The sequence below is a fragment of the Etheostoma cragini genome, chromosome 24 (genome assembly GCF_013103735.1).
Source record: "Etheostoma cragini isolate CJK2018 chromosome 24, CSU_Ecrag_1.0, whole genome shotgun sequence".
NCBI lineage: Eukaryota > Metazoa > Chordata > Actinopteri > Perciformes > Percidae > Etheostoma > Etheostoma cragini.
This window is the reverse complement of record NC_048430.1, coordinates 2,338,580-2,358,255: the sequence shown is the minus strand read 5'-3', so window position 1 is coordinate 2,358,255 and position 19,676 is coordinate 2,338,580. Positions and strand designations below refer to the sequence as shown.

The window sequence follows — 19,676 nt, the reverse complement described above, 5'->3', positions numbered from 1 at the left end:
AACCGAGGGAAGACTTAAAATTTTGATAATTCGACTTAAATCTGATACGATAAACAATAATGTGATTATACATTGTGTATTCTGCTAAGTAGGCTAAAAGCATGCTCATGAAACAAATCAGGGGAGTAGTAGGCTAACGTCGCTGTAACGCGTTACAGTAACCCGTCATCAGCCAGCCCTGCCTCTACTATCTCTCCGCCTGTCGCTTTGTCTCCGCATCCATGTGGGGTTTTCCCTTCGCAGTGTCGGTGTTGCACCTCTCCGGTCTGCCTTCACCACAATAGACCCCCACACGCACAACAACTCACGCGCCGACACAAACGCGCACATTGCTTTCGAGGAGCCACGGGGAGATGTTTGTTAAACTGCGGTTTAGCGATTTCTTTTTTTCCAGCTTCACATCGGCGAGAAGCGCAGGGAAGCCTCTGCGATGCGCTCAACCGGGGACGCATCGGAGTTGAAATAAGGGGAAACACGGGGGTGAAGAAAGAAAGGGGAGCTTTTCTTACGAGGATGACTGACTGGTGACAAAGAAACGGGGAGCCCCTCTGGCTTAGGTTGTCACCCGCTAGAACTTGAAGGAAGGCGTTTTGGGTGACCGGCTTGCTTGTACTTGGACCGCCTAAGCTTTTTTGGTCATCATTATTTTTGGAGGGGAACCATGCCTGTCCGGAGGGGTCATGTTGCGCCACAAAACACATTTTTGGGAGTAATTATTCGGAAATTCGAAGGACAGAGTGAGTACCTCTCCTTGGTGCCCAGTGCTGTGTGGGAGCGTTGTGTTGTGCTGCCTGCTCTTTGTGTCTGTCCTGCTGCATCCTGAGAACAATTATGTCTTTATCGCCACGTATGGCCTGATTTAAGAACAACGAGGCTTGGGATGCAGATAGGCAATGGACTAATTCTGTTTCCTTGTGGTTTGGATAAACTATATGTCAGAGGTCCATCAAAAGCAATTTTAGGTTAATTACCCTGCTACCGTATCTTGTTTTACAGTTCTCTACTGCTTGAGTGATACACACTCACCTGCTCCAGTGGAAAATGTAGTTTAAAAACCTGCATAGAAACAAGGATTAAGGCTTTAATAACTTTTAGATCATATGCCCAAAAACCTGCATCGCCCTTATTAAATCTCGGTTTAGTTTTCATAGATAATTAGCAGTGCTGTGTTGCTGCACACCATGCTGGGGGCCCTTTGACTAAAGCAAAGGAGTAAACCATCATTGGTCATGCTTTTTTTATATGGTTAAATGTGACTTACCTTACATATTTCAAATAAATGTCAAAGACCAAGGATTTCCAAAACATATAATCAATAATGATTGCTCGTCAATAATCAAGCTTTAATGATCACATGATTTTTATTGAAGCATAAAGCCAACTGGCATACTTAAGTTTTTTTTTTAGTTCTTTTTATCCAAAGCTGTTGGGCATCTTCATAAGGAATACAATGGAGGATAAATAGATTATACTTGTATTTATATCTTTTGTGAAATTTTTCTGTCATGTTAATGTATTGTTTTATTTTATCAATTCATATATTCACTTTAACGTTCTTCCTCCCTCAATCTTTCTATATAGATAAGAAATTCGTCATAGCCAATGCCCGGGTACAGAACTGCGCTATTATCTACTGTAATGACGGCTTCTGCGAGATGACGGGCTTCTCCAGGCCAGACGTCATGCAGAAGCCGTGCACTTGTGACTTCCTGCATGGCCAGTTTACCACCAGGCACTCGGTGGCTCAGGTGGCCCAGGCGCTGCTGGGCTCAGAGGAGCGCAAGGTGGAGATCACCTACCACCGCAAGGATGGTGAGTACTGTTGGCTCTCTATGTGGGCTCAGGTAACATGTACAGCACTTGAAACAAAGCTGTTGCAATAGTCTCACTGTAAAATGCATGCAGGCAGACCTAATGAGGCTCTGTCACTCCCTCTCTAAAAGTAACCAACATATTGTTGTTTTTTTCATCATATACTTATAATACACTTATTAAAACATATTTGTGTTCCACTTGTTCAAACTGGTTTTGTTGTGTGCTGCACAAGACAGAGCCGTGCAGTGTTAATGCAAGACACGTAGATGTGGGATAACTGTGTAAAAGGTGACTTTTCTCTCACACAGTGGGTCATTTTTTGTTCTGAGTCTGCTCTATCTGGAGCATTTTGCAGCAGCAAATCACTGAGTGCACCCATTTAGAACCCTGAGGGGGTGAAGAGCAGCTGTGAAGGTTTTCTTTGCTGTGAAGTCCAGTTTTGCACTGATGCACTGAGCGTCTGGAAGAGACGTTCATTAATACACTGGATAGGGCACCCTGGGAAGGATGTAGCTCACATCCCTAAAGACTAATGTAAAAATTGTGGGGCGTGTGGTTTTTTGTTTGTTGTCATCGTCTTCAGAAAAATACCATATTTGCTGTACAGTATAGTGTATAGTTTTTTTATCTGCATTTATTCAGCCAAATTCACATTTAGTTTTGTTAGAATTTTTTTCTGTATAGCTTTTCCATGGTTTAGATAATCTACTGCTGTGCATATGCAGTTTATGAATACTGCATTTAAATCTTGACTTGGCATGACAGCTGATATTGTTTTGATGAGTGGCAAGGAGGCTGCACAGTGACAGTTTAAACTAGTAGCATTGGTTGTGCTGGTTCAGAGTGAGTTCATGTAGTGACCTCTAACAATGACAAATGTATTCAGACGATTAAGTCTCCTTGCGTAACGCTAATTTAAGTGTCACCCTGGCACCACTAAGGAATAATAGTTTTATAAGACCAAAGTTGGGGATCATCCATGCATGCTTGTCTGGTGTCATTGTATGTTTATGTTACCATTAGGCTTTATTATGTTTTATCCTCAATTATTTTTTTAGGTGTTGTGAGATATATATGAATCAGTCTACCAAAGTTAAGCTAGCCCATGCGGTACACTTTTTTTCTTTTTTTTATAACTTGATAAAAAAGTTTTTTTATCAGGTTGAATCTACGTGATTATTGCTGCAAAAGTTAGCTGAAACTACAAGAAGTGATACTTTTTGTTAGCCTGGATGCCAGCCAAACCTCGCCCTGCCCACATTTGATGTCGGGAACTTTGGCCTGGACTTGATCCGTTGTGGAGCAACTATGCTCAAACAAGAGCTGTTAGGACCAAACAAATTGTCAGGGCGGGCTTTACACAATGGACAAATGGTCAACAGTACGTGATGATGAAGGCGAGCAGACCCCCGGGACTGTGCCTGCCGCCAATGTCACCATGCACAGCGCATGCTCATATGATGGTTCTCCCAAGGCCCTGTACCTGTAATAACGGATACAGTTAATGATTGTAATTCACCATGTATTCTATTAATACGTCTATTGCCGGGGCCAGTAGCTACAATAGCTAAAATCAGCGGTGGCTATGCATCGCTCAACATACGTCACATACTTGGTTGCTCCGATTGGTTGTAGCAGTATCAAACTCATATTCTGACTACAATTGGAGTGTGACGATGTCAGGCAAACTTTTTGTATTAATGAATCACGCACAAAAGATAGCGGTTTGCAAAAGTGGTAGCTATTTGCGAGCAAACAATAGCAAAGCATCCATAATTACTCTACTAACCTTCCACCTAACCAAACTTGTGAATGGACTAACCTTTTTTTTTCTTCATATTTTCATCTTTGTATAGTATGTAGATAGGTTTTCTTTCACAGTTGTTATCGTGCCCCTTGCCTTCGTTTACAGAGCAGTTTAGACCGTACGGTAACCATAGTAGCTTAAACAATGCTTTAGGTAGGAAATGGCAGTGTACTTTGACGTGCAAGCTAGAGACTGCAGACAGAACTTTCTCTAGATGTTCTGTGGAGGTATGTTTAAAGTTGGGCTCGCAGGAACCATTGATGGGCACTCTTATTAGTGAACAATATTGCATTACCACAAGGTGATGATGTATTACCCTTTTGGGAATATTTGTTAAACTAATTAACCAACAAAGATCTTTGAAGGCTATACGAAACCTTACCAAACAGCAGCCTTAGGGAAACCAAGCTTCAGGATGAGTACTTTGATGCTTGAATCTTGTTCTGCTTTTGGTTAACATACGATTTGAATGAAGGGCATTCACTCAAAATGGCGCTTTTAGCGCGGTCAAGGATTTAAGTACTTTACACATGACCATAATAGGTTTGATGTCTCTCTACGCTGGCGTCTTGTCAGCCAAGCCATGCTAGGGGTTCAATCTGCATTGATCCACTGAGCAGACAGCAATAATGAACACAAATACCTTAATTTTGCATTGATCTTCAAAAACCTGTGCGTTAGAGAGAGGAAATCAATGACTGCCTCACACCCTTCCTCCACTGGCTTGCCAACAGGAGTCTTGAATAATAAAGGTGGAGGACTTCTGACCGTTGGACCCTACAAGGGGAGAAAAGGCCTTATTACCATTCTGTATGCTGTACTGCTAATTACCTCAGTGTTTTCTTCTGACCTGACTCAGAGCTTCTCCAGGGACAGTCATACCCCTGTTTCAGCAAGGCAGACTTCTTGAAAAGTCTGTTTTTATTATAAGCAAGTATGGCTGTACAAAAATTCATACTATGTATCAGGATTTTAGGTTTCCATAGAATATGGAGAATATCAAATAATGAAATTCAGTTATAATGAAGTGATGTACTTTATTGTATGTATTATTTTTAAATCTCTGACATGTTAAAGTGTGTATCTAACCCTTCTAGTATTTGGATCCATTTCACATCTTGTGGTTAAGATGTGAAGAGGCAGGCAGCTCCAGTGGGAAAATAAACTCATTGTAAACATATATGGACATAGTCAAAAAGAATGGACCACAAGAACACTAAAAAGGATTTCAGATTGCAGCTATTTCGGAAATAGTTTAATTTCAGATGTAACTACTTCTGTTCCTCCCCTATTCTCTCTCACTTTCACACACACACATACACACACAGCTCAGTCCCTATCTCTATAGTCTCCTGTTTTGGAATTCCAGGGGAAATGTCATTGTGGCAAACTGATTGCTGTCCTTGTGGTGGACCCCTGGGTTTCTGTGAGGCAACCTTCTTCTTTTTAATCCATGTGACCCAGGGTCTGCATAAACGCATCATCCTCTGTCCTTTCCAGTCCGTGAAGGAGATTCTGCTCGTCAGCACAATCTAAGGCACGTAGTTAATGTTTTTTGATATGGTCCTCCGCAGAACCACTGGTCCTTTTGCCTTCCAGTGCACTAATCTCGGTGACCTGTATAGGAGAAGTAGCTGCCATTGAAGTGGCAAACGTTTACTCCGAATCTCTGTGCTTGACATTTAGATGCTGAGCTGTTTATTGCACATGCTTCAAAAGTAACCTCTTGAACTTGGGACAGGCCAGCTATTCTCATATTTGACTTTTCTGTCATTAAGATTTTGTTAACTTACATGTACTGTACATGTAGATACATTATTTGAGCAGTGCTACTTGTCAACTCCATTAGCACCTGGAAAGACAGTGAGTGGTGCACTAGTGGTGCTCTTTAATAACATCTTCCCATGATTTCTGCATTTTAGTTATTACACTTGTAACTCATGAAAAACAAATCTGTGCCTGTGTGAGGATACTGCAGTGATCATTATGTGTAATGTGGTAAGAATTCCGTGTGTGTGTGTGCACAGTATGTTTGTGGCTGTGTTATGTGAGAGAGATGACAGATAATGCATTTCACACGGATGAAAAGGCAAAATGAAAAGACCTAAAGCATAATTATGTTCCATTCAATTAGCCAATGACACAGTTCCTCCATTATGTGCCTTACAGTAAATGCAGGAATGTTGCCAAGATTTTGGATTTGGTGCGTTTTCCGCTGGCAGGGTTTTGTAAACGATTGTCACATTTTTAGATGCAAATGCTGCGCAGTAAAGGAGTGAGAAATTGGATTTCCAAAATTATCTTCTTATCTAAAACAAATGCAATTGATGAAGCAATAGCTGGCCAAGAAGCACACCATTTTAAAGACCACCTGTTTCAGATCTTACATCCAACAATACACTGCAGTTAGTAGCTACAACTAATGCTACAGTCAGTGCTTCTTAGTCCGCAGTCTAATATTTCTTAAAGAATTCATTCAGTGCTGCAAATAAATGTCCCAAGTTAGAGATTAAGTATTTAGACCTCCTTGTCTCAATGACCGCTTTAAAAGTCCTTCAGTAAAGATTTGCCTAAAAACACAGCAGAAGATATTCTCTCAGCAACAGTTGCTCTATCTTCCTCTATTCACTGGTTTAAATAAATAATCAATGTGTTGCTTTACCTACAAAAGAGCCAACTCTGAGGCCTTGGTTCATCAAGAAATCCATAAGCTCAGTACATGGTAAAAGCTTTCACTTGCCAATAGCAAATGAGAGTGAAAATGTCACCCTATAAATAGATTAAAGTTGGTTGTGCTTCAGTGATGCTCACTGATGTTAGTTTTTTCCCACACCTTTTAAAATTTCTGATATCAATGCAGATCAGGATCAGTTATAGCATTTAAATATAAAAAAATACAGGTCATCTTCTCAACTAAAGTAAAAGAAAGGCTACCTCTAGAGACTAAGATGACATTTTTTTTAACGTAATAAAAAAAATGCTTACTATTTTGCTGATTGCTAGTTTTGTCCAACAATAGACTTCAAGCATATATGCAATCTGCAAATGTATGGCAATTTTTGTGTGAAAAGTGACTTAGCCGACTAATCAGTTAAAATGTGTTGGTTTCAGAGAAATGATCTGCTTTATTTGGCCTTGTTTAAAATAGCACCCCACTGATTTAATGATTGTACGACAAGAAGAAAAAAATATCAAAATCAATGCAGTAGAACCACGGAATTGTTTTTTATTCCACACATTCTTCTTCCAAAACCTGGCACCTACATAACCCACATCACAGCTCAATCGCAGGCAGTTCAGTCAGAGATCTCGGTGTGTCAACCTACCAGCAGCTAATGTAGCCTTATGCAGAGATGACATCACTTGAAGACATTTATCGGACTTTACCCATGCCCTAAGAAAGAATTTTAGATATTACACAAAACGGTTACAAACACATGTTGGTATTTTTTACATTTGAAGCTGCTTTAAGGTGTCTTTGTAATGGACATTTCATATACTGACAGTGTAGGTACTGTTGATGCAACTTGTGTGAACTGCCTTTTACATTCACAGGTTCAGCTGTGTTCAGGTTCAGAATGTTTGAGAACATTCACTGGGCACCTTGTGTCTCTGAAAGACAAATGCATGAAGGGAGATGGAATGAAAGGAAGGAGAAGAATCGTATGCAGTGGTGGAAGAGCGCGGGGTGGCACAAGACAAAATTAGGCATATAAATGAGAAGAAGGCAGTGTGGGGATTTAGGAGGGAGTGTTCACCCAAAGATAAGTCTGACGTTGTGTGAGGGATATAGTGACTGAGCAGGCATGAGCGAATAAATGATGAAGGTGTGGGAGAAAGAGATATCAGTTGCAGCCGAATATCAGGTGGCTTCTTCTATTAGGGGAACACCCTCTTGAATCTGGTTCAGTAGCTTTGAATGGATGACCTTAGTTCTGTCTCCAACACCTTCTCTTCCTCTCTCTGCAGTGGGAATTACCTCTTTAGATCCATGCATTGTTGTGGCCAACATGGACTAAACCCATATAGGATCATATAAATAATGGAGTTGCTTGGCAAATGGTGTGTGACTTTAAATACGGCTGCGCAGCTAGGTCTCATCAGTTCTTATGAGCTCGAGAGAAAGGAGCGTGATGAGCAAGCCCCCCACTCTCAATTTCAAGTGACATTGTTAGATTTGTACTGTGGCAAAGGCTTTGATATCCTTTATGTCCATGCCTCACAGTGGTTCTTATGTAAAATGAGGTTGTTCAATGGCCTCCATGCTGCCAGCAAGAGGAATTACAGATAGGTCATACACAAGAAGATATGTAGTTACTCTGCTTAGTTATGGCTATTATAAACCTGAGCAGACAAAGCAAAGTGGAGGGATGTAAAGTCGGCACATACCCAATGCTTTTTCAGTCACGTTTTAACGTAACTCACTGTCACCACAAACACATTTTTCTGTTACAGCCTCACTTTGCCATCCCTACAAAAAAGTATTTATGTGCATTACAGTATAGTGTTGTCCTGGTCACCGTTGAAAGAGCTATGATATATCACGCACGTCTGCATACGGGGCTCGAAGCTAGAGAACTACTGGGACCCGACCCGGTCACACAATCCTGACACTTGCACTAAAAGCAGAATCTGTACAAGTATAACAGAAGCAGAGGGATTTGACTTGGTGATGATGGTGTAGAGCCATACTGACTTCACTAGAACCGCAGCATCTCATACACATTAGGGCTGTGCAATTAATTGAATAATATAATTGTGACTACGATTTCGGTACCTATTGATCACAAAAACGAGTAATCGAGAAAAATGATTGTTTTGCACGTGACTCAGTATTTCTGTTATATACGTTTTGTCTACCTTTGAAGGAGTGATTGCTGCTGCTCCTTAAGTATTTAAAAGAAGACGTCATAAAGTCGTAATAACACAACTCTGCAGAGCTGTCTGTCCACTGAACTCAAGCAAACGGTCATCCGCTCTCTCCCTTTTGAGGGTGAGCAACTGGAACAGTGACAGGACATCATCACTCGCAAAGTCATGACAACCACATAAACAGCCCAAGTACAGCAGTTTCTCCTCAGGCAGAATGACAAGCAGCGACAAAAGCCTCGACGGCGGATTTACCATAAACCCTGTGAAATATGACAGCTACAGTATATTGGAAAATAGCATTATAGACACTAAATTTGATGAATTTAGTGTTTATCAGAACCCAGGTGAGACAAGGAGCTAACCTCAGCGAACACAGCAGTCCCTCTGCCTCTGACTCCCCGCCACAGGAGACGCCGTTATTCACTTACTGTTAAAAGCTTTTTCCAAGTTAGTGGGGATGCATACTGCTCAAAATCAACATGAAAACACACTGTAATGCTCCCTCAGCATATTGTTTTGTTGCTGAACTGTAAGTAAAATGAGCAGTGGCATTAAATCAACTCTTTAAGGTAATTTTAGTATTAATATTTTGGCACAATGTAATGACAGTAGTAGTGGTCATAGCGAGTAAAAATGGGTTATGTATCTGGATTTGTTCATTGGCTATGTATGTGTGAAGCTGAACGGACCCACAGTAGTAAAGCTGATAGAACAGGTTTTATTCTGATCCAAAGACTCTTTCTGTGAGAGAAAGGACACTTCATCCTGGAATGTAATTGTAAGATAAATTATGCGTTTTAGAAACAATTGCAAATACCCCCCCCCCCCAAAACAAGTTAATGAGAAATCCAATTAAATAATTTAATATACGATTGGTTTTAATATTGACCAATAATGATTATTATTTTTTCCATAATCAAGCGGCCCTAATACACATGCAGAATGATGTGAAATGCTGTAAAAAGTGACAACAATCATTTCAACCGACAAAATTAGATATTGATTCCTGTTGTAAAGACTCATGGAACCGATACACTTAATTTGTTTTAAATGCATCAATCTACGCTGACTCTGAGACGTGCAGGTGAGACAGGCTTCACCCTGGGACGCCTGCATGTTTCTACTCACTTACAAGTCTACTTTCTTGCTCTGGGGTGCACAGAGAAGGGCAGTCTTCAGACCTCTCACGCTGTTTATATGTTCTGAACTTAGTAGCGGTATCTGTAACAACTGGTCAAGGCTGTTATTGTCACTCTGAGATTGCTGGTGTCACTGTATGCAGATTGGTAAATAAAATCAACAAACCATTAAAACCGGTGCCTACCGGTATTTCTTTCATTACAATACTACTGCCCTCTCAGCACCGTGGGAGCTGCTGCTGACATACAGCTGGTTCTTAGGACAGAGACAGCTGAACTGAGGTTGGATTCCAAATGAATTGAACTGACCAAACGATTGTTGAGGCTGATAGGAATGTCCTTAGTTATGCAGGTATTACCAAAGTATTTCACAAAGTAAAATTGTAACTTGATGATGGCGCTAGATAAAAAACTTAAGAAGATTACCAAAGTCATTTGGATTCAATCATTGTTGAGATTTTTTTAGTCTGGACCAAAGTAGTGGACTTACCATAGCGAGGCTAAAAACCGATAAGATGATGGCTTTGTGTAACAAGTGAATAGTCTATGCTCAAAATCTCCAAAAGGCTTCAAATGACAGATTAGTCATTCATATATGTCACAAAGTTAGATTTTATTTCCAAACACTTTACAAATAACAAAACAAAAAAATGGCGTCTGCAAAAGTTTGGGCACCCTGCAGAGTCAACACCTTGTCTGCCCTTTTTGGCAAGTATCACAGCCTGGAAATGCTTCTCGTAGCCAGCCATGAGTCTTTCAATTCTTGTTTGAGGTATCTTTGCCCATTCGTCCTTACAAAAGTCTTTCAGTTCTTTGAGATTTCTGGGCTGTCCATCACGCACTGCTCTTTTAAGGTCTATCCATAGATTTTCAATTATGTGTAGGTTAGGAGATTGTAAAGCCATGGCAAAACCTTCAGTTTACGTCTCTTGATGTAATCCGCTGTGGATTTTGAGGTGTGTTTAGGATCATTATCCATTTGTAGAAGACATCTCTCTTTAACTTGAGCTTTTTCACAGATACAATCAAGTTAGCGTCCAAAATTTGCTGAAATTTTATTGAAGCCATTTTTCCTTCTACTCGTGAAATGTTCCCTTTGCCACTGTCTGCAATACAACACCAAAGGATGATGGGTCCACCCATACGCTTAACTGTTGGACAGAAGTTCTTTACATTAAATTCTGTGCCCTTTCTTCTCCAAATGTACCTTTGCTCATTCCAGCCAAAAAGTTCTATTATAAGCTCATTGGTCCACAGAATCCCAATGTATCAGGCTTGTTTATATGTTCATTTGCAAACCTCAAACGCAGATTTTTGTGGTGAGGACGTAGTAGTGGTTTTCTTCTGATGACTCTTCCACGAGGACCATTTTGTAAAAGTATCTCTTTATAGTGGAATGGTTTACCACAACTCCAGTGTCTGCAGGTCTTTCTGGATGGATCGTGCAGTCAAACATGGGTTTTGACTTGCTTTAACTTCCACTGTTCCTGATGACGGCCATTTCTTAATTACATTCCAAAAGGAGGATACTGGCATCTGAAAACGCTTTGCTATCTTCTTCTAGCCTTCTCCTGCTTTGTGAGCGTTGACTATTTTCGGTTTCATTTTTCTAGACAACTGCTTAGAAGAAGCCATGGTGCTGATTGTTTGGGGTGAGGTCAGATGAGTCTGGGCATTTAAAACCTTAAGATTGACATCACCTGGTCTTTCCAGACGAGGATTAAGAACAACCCATGAGACTGTCAGGTCTCAGCTTTCCAAAGGGGGCGGTGCATGCTATAAACTCTGCAGGGTGCCCAAACTTTTGCAGACGCCATTTTTATGTTTTCTGTTATTTTGAAAGGGTAAATGATGGAAAAAACATTTTGTGACATATTATACCAATGTCTAATCTGTCATTTGATGCCTTTTGGAGATGTTTCCATCTTTTCTTGGCTCCTTTATACACATTAATACCATTTTTTACCTGGGGTCCCCAAACTTTCGAGCCTCACTGTAGGTTACTCTGTTGGATCTATGAATAAAGCAAAGACATGCTGCCATTATGCAATGGTTTTACCATAAGCAGACTTCTGACAAACCCCTCCCTCAACCTGCTTATTCTAAAACACCTTGCTTTGCAGCTTCCCCTACCCTTGTCTCTCCTCATTCTTGCCTCCATTGAGGGCTTACACCCACCCTTCACAGCTGTACACCAGACAGTGCTGTGCATAGGAGAGACCATTCATGCATCCGGTATTTTAGAGATAAATGATGGTTTGGATCTGAGCAAGGGAGATAATTTTCCCAGATTATTTTTATTTAGTTTTTTTTAATGTGAATAAAGCCCAGAGTAACTCATGCGAGTCAACCACTTCTATTTGTCAGTATGGGATTTCAGACCCTACTGATCCCTACTTTTCTGGGTTCAGGTTAGCTATAAGCACAACAACCATTACATTCATCAGATCTCATGCTGTTCTGATTTCTTTCATGCAATTGTTGTCATTTGGTGAATTTCTAGATGTATTTGTGGAGTGAAAGTATTAATATTTATTGTTTTATCAGCATTTTCTTTCCCAAGATGTGTTGCTTGAGTTCTTCAGTCCTCCTCGTAGGCATAGTGGCAGACCTGATGCTTAGCAAGGCCATTTATATGTTGATGTTACTATAATATCTTCATGTTCAGGCAGTTTCTGCATAACCCTTTTATACAGATAACTCTGACATTATTTCTACTCGCTGAAAGCCTACATTTATGAATGGAGCATTTTTAGGAGCCTGCCACGAAGTGCCAGGCAGGGGATCAACATACTGCAGCACCTGCAGAGTCACTTTTATGGAGATTAAATTGATAAACCCTTAGAGTCCAAGGGAAACACAGTTTTTTTTGAAAAATTATTATTATTTTTTTCTTTCTTCAATTAACAGTTTCCCAGTACTGAAGATCCCAGACGAGGCCCCATTTGTTACCGCCTGGCTCAAGGCCGGCAACAAAAGGGAGGTCACACACAGATCAACCAAAACGTATTTAAATTAACGAAATAGACTAATAACACAACTTAACTCAGCATAAATGTAACAATGGGGTTTGTAAGTGTAGAAGACATCAGTTGTGTTTGCCATATGTGGTTGAGTGAATGAATGTTGGGATGTGTGTTGTATGGTGCAACAAATCAAACAAAGAACAAAAAAATAAATAAATAAAAATAAAGGAGCAGATCATGACAGGCAGGCAGATTGAGAGGGGTCACATTAAGTTTTTCAAAGAATCCAAATATTAAGGGTTCCATAAAAATCAACTTTTATTTTCCAACACGTCCAATCAAATTACTTTGCTTTGTGGTATCTTGTTTGCTGCACCTAAATAAACCGTGTATTTATGGCACCATTCACAGCTTGCTGTTTGACAGAGTCCGCAGAGCCTTCCATCACCCACCATGATCTCCCAGATAACCTTTTGCAGTGACAGCGCATGGTGCCTAAAGCTTCAGAGAGCTTATTCTTGTTAATGCCGCTACGCAAGGCTTTGTTGAATTCCATGGATGTCTCAGGACTTGCTCCATGACTTTAGCTTATCTCCCCGCTCACTGTCACAAATCTGACTTAGCCAGTCAACAAAAGTACAATTTAATATGTTTCACTTTACAGGCATAAAGGGATTTCAACGTCAAACTTTTCTATTAACAGAACACAATGACGCATGAAATAGTTTACGTGGGAAAAATAGCTGCATAATGTGTTGAATCTGAGAGGGAAGCATGAATGAAGATGACCATAATCCATAACATTAAAAATTACTGAATTATTTTTTGAATTATGCTCTCTATTGTGACTCATCCTCTGATTCTACAACACAGACTAAGCTTTAGTTAGCATTCAATTGCCAGTGTATGAGATCTCAGCCTATTCCAAGATATTTGTAATTGGAAAAACTTGTGAACAGCACCAGTCTGGTATTTCTTTTAAACTAATTTAACTATAACTAATTTGAAGTGAATTATCTTAGATAATTCCCTCCTGAAGATATTAAATCCTTGCCTGGCTTAGAGTGCACTCAAATATCTTGTCATCTGATCATTTGCCGCTGTATGAAAAACGCTGTTACAGCTTGCCATCTACACTCTCATAATGGAAATAGTGTAATACATTAATGTTGGAACAGAACGCAGGGACCTTGAGGTTGATGTGACTCAAATACAGTATGTGATCTTCTATTTAAAGGACTCTCCTTAAATAATAGACTCTCTTGCCAGAATGATCAAGTCATTTTCAAAGTCATTATACACTGACAACACCCGGGCAAAATGTGCGAAGAGTTAATGCGCTGGATTTCTCAGCATGTTCTCCTCACTTTGATTATTCCTGGTTTTCTAGTGCAGGTGATATGGGCTGCCTCCACATCCTCAAAGGGCTGCAGTGTATCACAATTGCACAATGGCACATGGGAGTAGATGGATTTGTGACCCATTGGTAGCCAATTTTCTTTAATTCATTAGAAGAAATATCAATGCAATAGCCATTATATAACATTTTCAAAAAAAAAAAAAATGGACCGTCCACATTTTAGAGAGAGAGAGAGAGAGAGACACTATCAAAAGAATCATGACATAATTTGTTTCTGGCTTTGTTTTCTGAAGTTTCATGTTGTAATTGGCCAAGGCACTGTAGTGGTATTGAGTAGAGGTAACAGTACTAAGGTTACAAAAGATGAAATTGTCTTGCCACTGGAGCGATAACTTCTAGAGCTTGGAGGGGGGTGCTGTATAAATGAAAATGATTTTCTGGTCACTTGCTGTAAAATGGTTTGTGGACATTTTCATTGATATGCCTAATGATGGACAGACATCTGTGTTGCAACGATTTGACATGTGACCTTTGGGTTATGCGACAGTTTCTCCAACCATCAGGCCCTGTGCCGCTACTGATGATGTTGTAACCCCGGGAACTAGGTAGCCCTCCTGGATTAGAGAGCCGGCATTAGAGTTACTCAGCTTTTAGTACAACTGAATGTTATCGAGGGAGAAAGGGAAGGGACATTTCCCCTGGAATGGAAGGCAACAAAATAAACCAACCTTCCTCTGGGACAAGGTCAATTAACTTTTTTAGTTCCCTGACTTTAATAATCTTTTCCCAGCAGTGTCAAGTTAAGGGCATCACTGTATGTTTTCTATACCCAAAACAAGTGTCTTGTCTATGCAACATGTCTATGCTACATGTCATCAACCACATAATGATGTTGTTTTACTAAACATTCAGATGTAAAATCAAATGCGAATGATAGTGTAGCAGGGATTGACTCAGACACACTGATATGCAGACACAGGGTCAGAGAGCGACCTGGATAAGTTGACTTGATGACAATTAGCTGCAAAGATGCTCCCTGCTGAGATTTTGACAGGGAGAGAGAGGGGGAGAAGGAGGCAGGGAAACAAGTAGGGAGATGTCACTGTAACCCCTCAAGCAGTGTCGTGAAGCACCAAGCAACAGCTCCCTGCTGCTGGAGGCTCAGCTCACATCAGTGTCGCACACACACACACACACACACACACCCACACCATGTTCTGGGCAAAAAAAAGCATAGGCTGCAATTGAAAATGATTTTGACTGCGATACTCTTGGCAGCAGTTTCTCTAAATGAGGGCTCTCAAGATTTCCATATGCCACTGTCTAGGGGTGGGAATCCCCAGAGGCCTCACAATAACAAATCATCACGATACTTTTGCCACAATATGATATAATTGCGATTTTAAACATATTGTAATATTTTGCAATATATTACAATTTCTTACCTTTTTCATAACTTAAATTTTTTTCCCAATTTCAAATGATGTCTCCAAAAGGAAACTTTGTCAACATCAGTTTCATCTAAAAAGAGACATTTCTGTTTGTGTACCTTCATTTAACTTTATTGCTGCAAAATGGGATTGTCAAGCAGACAAACTGGCCAACACATGTATAATAGATACTTGGCGTCTGTGTATAAATACAGTATTGCCACTCAAAGAAATCGCAATACTACGCTGTATCGATTTTTTTCCTCCACCCTTACCACTAACATGCATTCACTGTCAGACTCAACTGATCAGCACATGATTAACTGATCTGTGTGTTTGTAGTGTGTGTGCTCCACTTTAGCTACCCTGCCACTGTAAATAAAAAGTGCATCTTGAGCTACGTTGTCTTAATTATTGATAGTGGAAATAGAATCTAATGAAATTTCCAGCATCTTGAAACTAGAACTCCCTTCACGGCACTGCCTTTGAACGCACGCAACAATTGCTATTTGTTTAGTAACTGAAGTTTCCCCATGGCTTTGCTGTGATAAAATATTGGAGCACAAATATAAATTAGCCTCAATGTTCAGAGTTATTTGCCATTTGGGCGGCTGTGGCTCAGTGGTAGAGCAGTCGCCTGCCAATCAGGAGGTTGGTGGTTTGATCCCTGGCCCTGCAGTCCCATGTCAAAGTGTCCTTGGGCAAGACACTGAAGAAGCCCCCAATGCTGCGCTTTGGAGTGTAAATGTGTGTTTATCTGATGAGCAGGTGGCTCCTTGTACGGCATCCTTAGCCACAGTGTATGAATGTGTAAATGGTGAATGGTTCCTGTAAAATCGCTTTGAGGAGTCGTTGAGATTAGAAATGCGCTAAATAAGAATAGTACATTTACATTCTCTCTGTCCTGGATCTACGTGAATTTGCCATGTACTGATGATAACGTAGCTTTTCCTGCAACAAAATTAGCAGGAGGGCTCCTGAAGTTCTGACAAAATATTGGGTTTTTTATGTGCTGCCAAAGATGGTAATTTGTGTGCACAAATTATCTTGTATGCATAAAATAAGATAAAAATGTCAGGACCTTGGGGGCTCCATATATTACCCACTGAAATAGGCTGTGTCGGATTATGAGTATATCTACTCTTTTTTTTGTGTGTATTTTAAAATTAGGGTTGCAACTAGCAATTATTTTTTATCATCATCTAGTCTGGTAACTATTTCTACAATTACTTCATAAACTATTTGCTCTATTAAACATCGGAAAACTGTGAAAATTGGACATTACATTGTCTTATAGCACAAGGTGACACAGGGACACAAAATGTCTGTCATCGATTATCAAAAAAAAGCTGCTGATTAATTTTATTTTGATTAATTGACTCATTTTTGTAGTTCTACGTGTACATTTTATTAATACATAAGCAATTTCACTGAAGTAGAATTGTGAATGGAGGACAGTTGTTACATTGTGGTCTTGCTGTTAAAGTTCCTCTCCTCCTTGTTTTGCTTATTGTTCCTTGGGTGTGTTGTTTGATATTCAATGTGAAGGATGATCTATGTGCAGAGTTGACTCTAGAAGGCTGTTTTCATATAAATCAGCTAGGAGGAGGGGTGGGGGGTTTGCGCTCACCTTGAATCTGAGTTTCAGAAGTGTACACACCTGTAATTAGTTTGGAACCAATCATGATCCAATAAGCACCTTGTGTGATGTGGAAACTTTAAACTTCATAAAATAAATATCACTGCTTCAGTAAGAAGTAAGTGGAATGAAATGAAAGTGAGAAGAAAATGTGCATCACCTCTACCACAGAGGAGTAGTGAGCCCTCAAGCTTATAATAAGGTTGAACTGACGTAACCTTCATAGAGTGTAATTAATATGACTTTAGGAAAAGAAGTGGTGGCAAAAGAAAGAGACTGTGTGTGTGTGTATTGGATACCTCTGTGTGATGAAGGTGTAGGCACAACTCTGTGGGAACAGTTGGTCAGTGGTGTATCAGTGCTATGTAATGTAAGAGTGTTCATCTGAAATTGACGTCCAACCATGTTGCTGCTTTCAGTTCCAGCATCAAAAAGGACTAAATAAATCTTAAAAAGTCACTGTTATTATGGTCTAACTCTTCACAAATTTATCCATATGTCTGCACATTTCATTGTGCTTATTCCATGACTAATGTCTTTGTTTGGACCAGTCTCCCAAGTACTGTAGTTTATTGGAGAGACATCCAGTCCAACACAAATACTGGCGTGGAGGTAACTTTGTGTATGCGGATCCGCCTATTTTAAACTTTTTGGTTTATCAGACGTAAATCTGAATCCCCACAGTACCAGAGTAGTGGTGTGTTCAAAAGAGATGATGCTAAACAATGCAGCTTTGGTCTGAAAAGATTAAAGAGCTCCTCAGCATACTGAGATTTGGCATATTCTGTGCATGCACTTGCTACCACACTGTGCTGTCATCCTCCAGAGCCATCTGTGTAGCAACAGATTACCAGGTAGAGCTATTAATCCAGGTAGGCTGCACGGCATCAGGGAGGAAATGAGACTCTCATTTCCACTCAGATTTAAGGCTTGTGGCTTGACTTTGATACAACAACCTGGTGCAACAATGCACTGGCAATGCTGAAGGTTTATTAGGCTGTTGTTGTTTTTTTTTATATAGATAGATGATTGACTTTGTATTTAATGACATTTATGTAGATGATTGGCGGTTGTGTGTTTATCAGCTCTATTTCACCTTGCCAAAGTTTCAGATTATTTCCCTCCTTCACAAAGTGCAAGTCAGCACTTTCCTCCATCCGCTGTCCTCAGGAGATTAGAGACCAAAATAGAACAGATTTGTTTGTTTTTTAGTCCATCCATCAATGACTGTAGATTTTAAGTCTGCGAGGAAGAATGCTGAGTCATGCTGTTTTTGAAAGACAAGAGGAGGTAATTTGTTTTCTAAATGCATATATCTGAAGTAGATGGCTCCTGATGTATCACATTAGGATGCCTAACTTTGTTTTACCCTGCAGCTCCATATGAATATTCAGGACAGAGATGCTTTGACTAAAGCTGTTTTGTTCCCTTTTAAAGGTGCGTTCTCTCATTACACTGCACCATGTACACCAGCTCCATCGGTAGTTTATTAGATTTAGTTGGACAGAGAACATTCTGCTAATTAATGCTGCCGGCAGGCTGTCTGTTTGTGCGTGCGTGTGTGTGTGTGAGAGCCAGTGTCTTTTCCTGCTAAGGAGTGTGCTGAACTGAGATCTGTGAACCTCATTAGTGTTTGTGTGCATGTGCTTGTGTGCATGGTTGTCTGTCTCTTTTCCAGTGTGTGTGTGTGTGTGTGTGTGTTTGACCCTCTGTTAAGGCAGGATATTCAAGCAGAAAGAAATTTGCATCAGCAGCAGCACCCGGGATCTGTTTTATCTGTCCGCTTATAACCCGTCAGGTGGCCTTGCCGCAGAGAACCTGAGCAGCTATCTAATTTCTCAAGGAGAGAGACGTACACAGATAAGGAAAGAGAGGGAGAGCAGGCACAGTCAGGCAGAAGGGAGAACCAAGAATAATAAGAGAAATACAATTGCAATAGAAAAAGAAAACAATGAGGGCGAGGGTGGATTAAAATCAGTGAAGGGGGAAAACAGAAGATGTGGAGAGAAAAAGCAAGGCAAAAAGAGTGTCAGGGAGTAAAACAAAGTAAGCAATATTAGGATATGGAGGGGAAGAGAGGGAAATGGTAAATAATCAGTATTACCAGTTGATTTTGCTTCAAGTGGCTTCAACTGGCAAAATGTCATTTTGAAATTGTCATTTAAATGTAGATTTAAAGCACAAATAAATAGACATGCAGCTCAGAGTGGAGGCTGTTACAGACACTCTTATGGACACAAACTTGGTCTCTTGTCTTTCCCATATTGTCATTTACCCACATACAGCATTGTCTTCCCTCTTCACACACACACATATGTATGATGTGAGCACGAGCGCGCACACACACACACACACACACACACACACACACACACAGACCCCTCTCATCCCAAAATGTGGTTTAGACCCATGTCCACTTCCTCCCCCTTTCAAATGCAAATTGATCCAAAACAATGTGACATGAAAAAAATGGCACAAGCATAAACACTGATGAACCTTATGCTGAACCAAAAGAAACCGTTAATAACTGCAATAAGCCAAATGGAAAAGATAATAATTGTATCTACTAGAGCCCGGCCGATAAAAGGATTTTTAAGACCTGATACGAATATTTAATTATTTAAAAATCAAGTATAATGAGATATATA

At 40.2% G+C, this 19,676-nt stretch overlaps 1 protein-coding gene across 5 annotated transcripts in view; it reads left to right on the top strand.

Annotated features, from left to right (window-relative positions):
• The first annotated feature begins 272 nt into the window (after window positions 1-272).
• Window positions 273-19,676, top strand: part of kcnh7 (potassium channel, voltage gated eag related subfamily H, member 7) — a 58,118-nt gene continuing 38,714 nt past the window's right edge. For all 5 annotated transcript variants that reach the window (XM_034864405.1, XM_034864403.1, XM_034864404.1 and 2 more), the window contains exons 1-2: window positions 273-737; window positions 1,582-1,812. In XM_034864405.1, coding sequence (XP_034720296.1) covers window positions 662-737; window positions 1,582-1,812 — 307 coding nt within the window. In that variant the 5' untranslated portion in view covers window positions 273-661. The remainder of the gene's footprint in view (window positions 738-1,581; window positions 1,813-19,676) is intronic.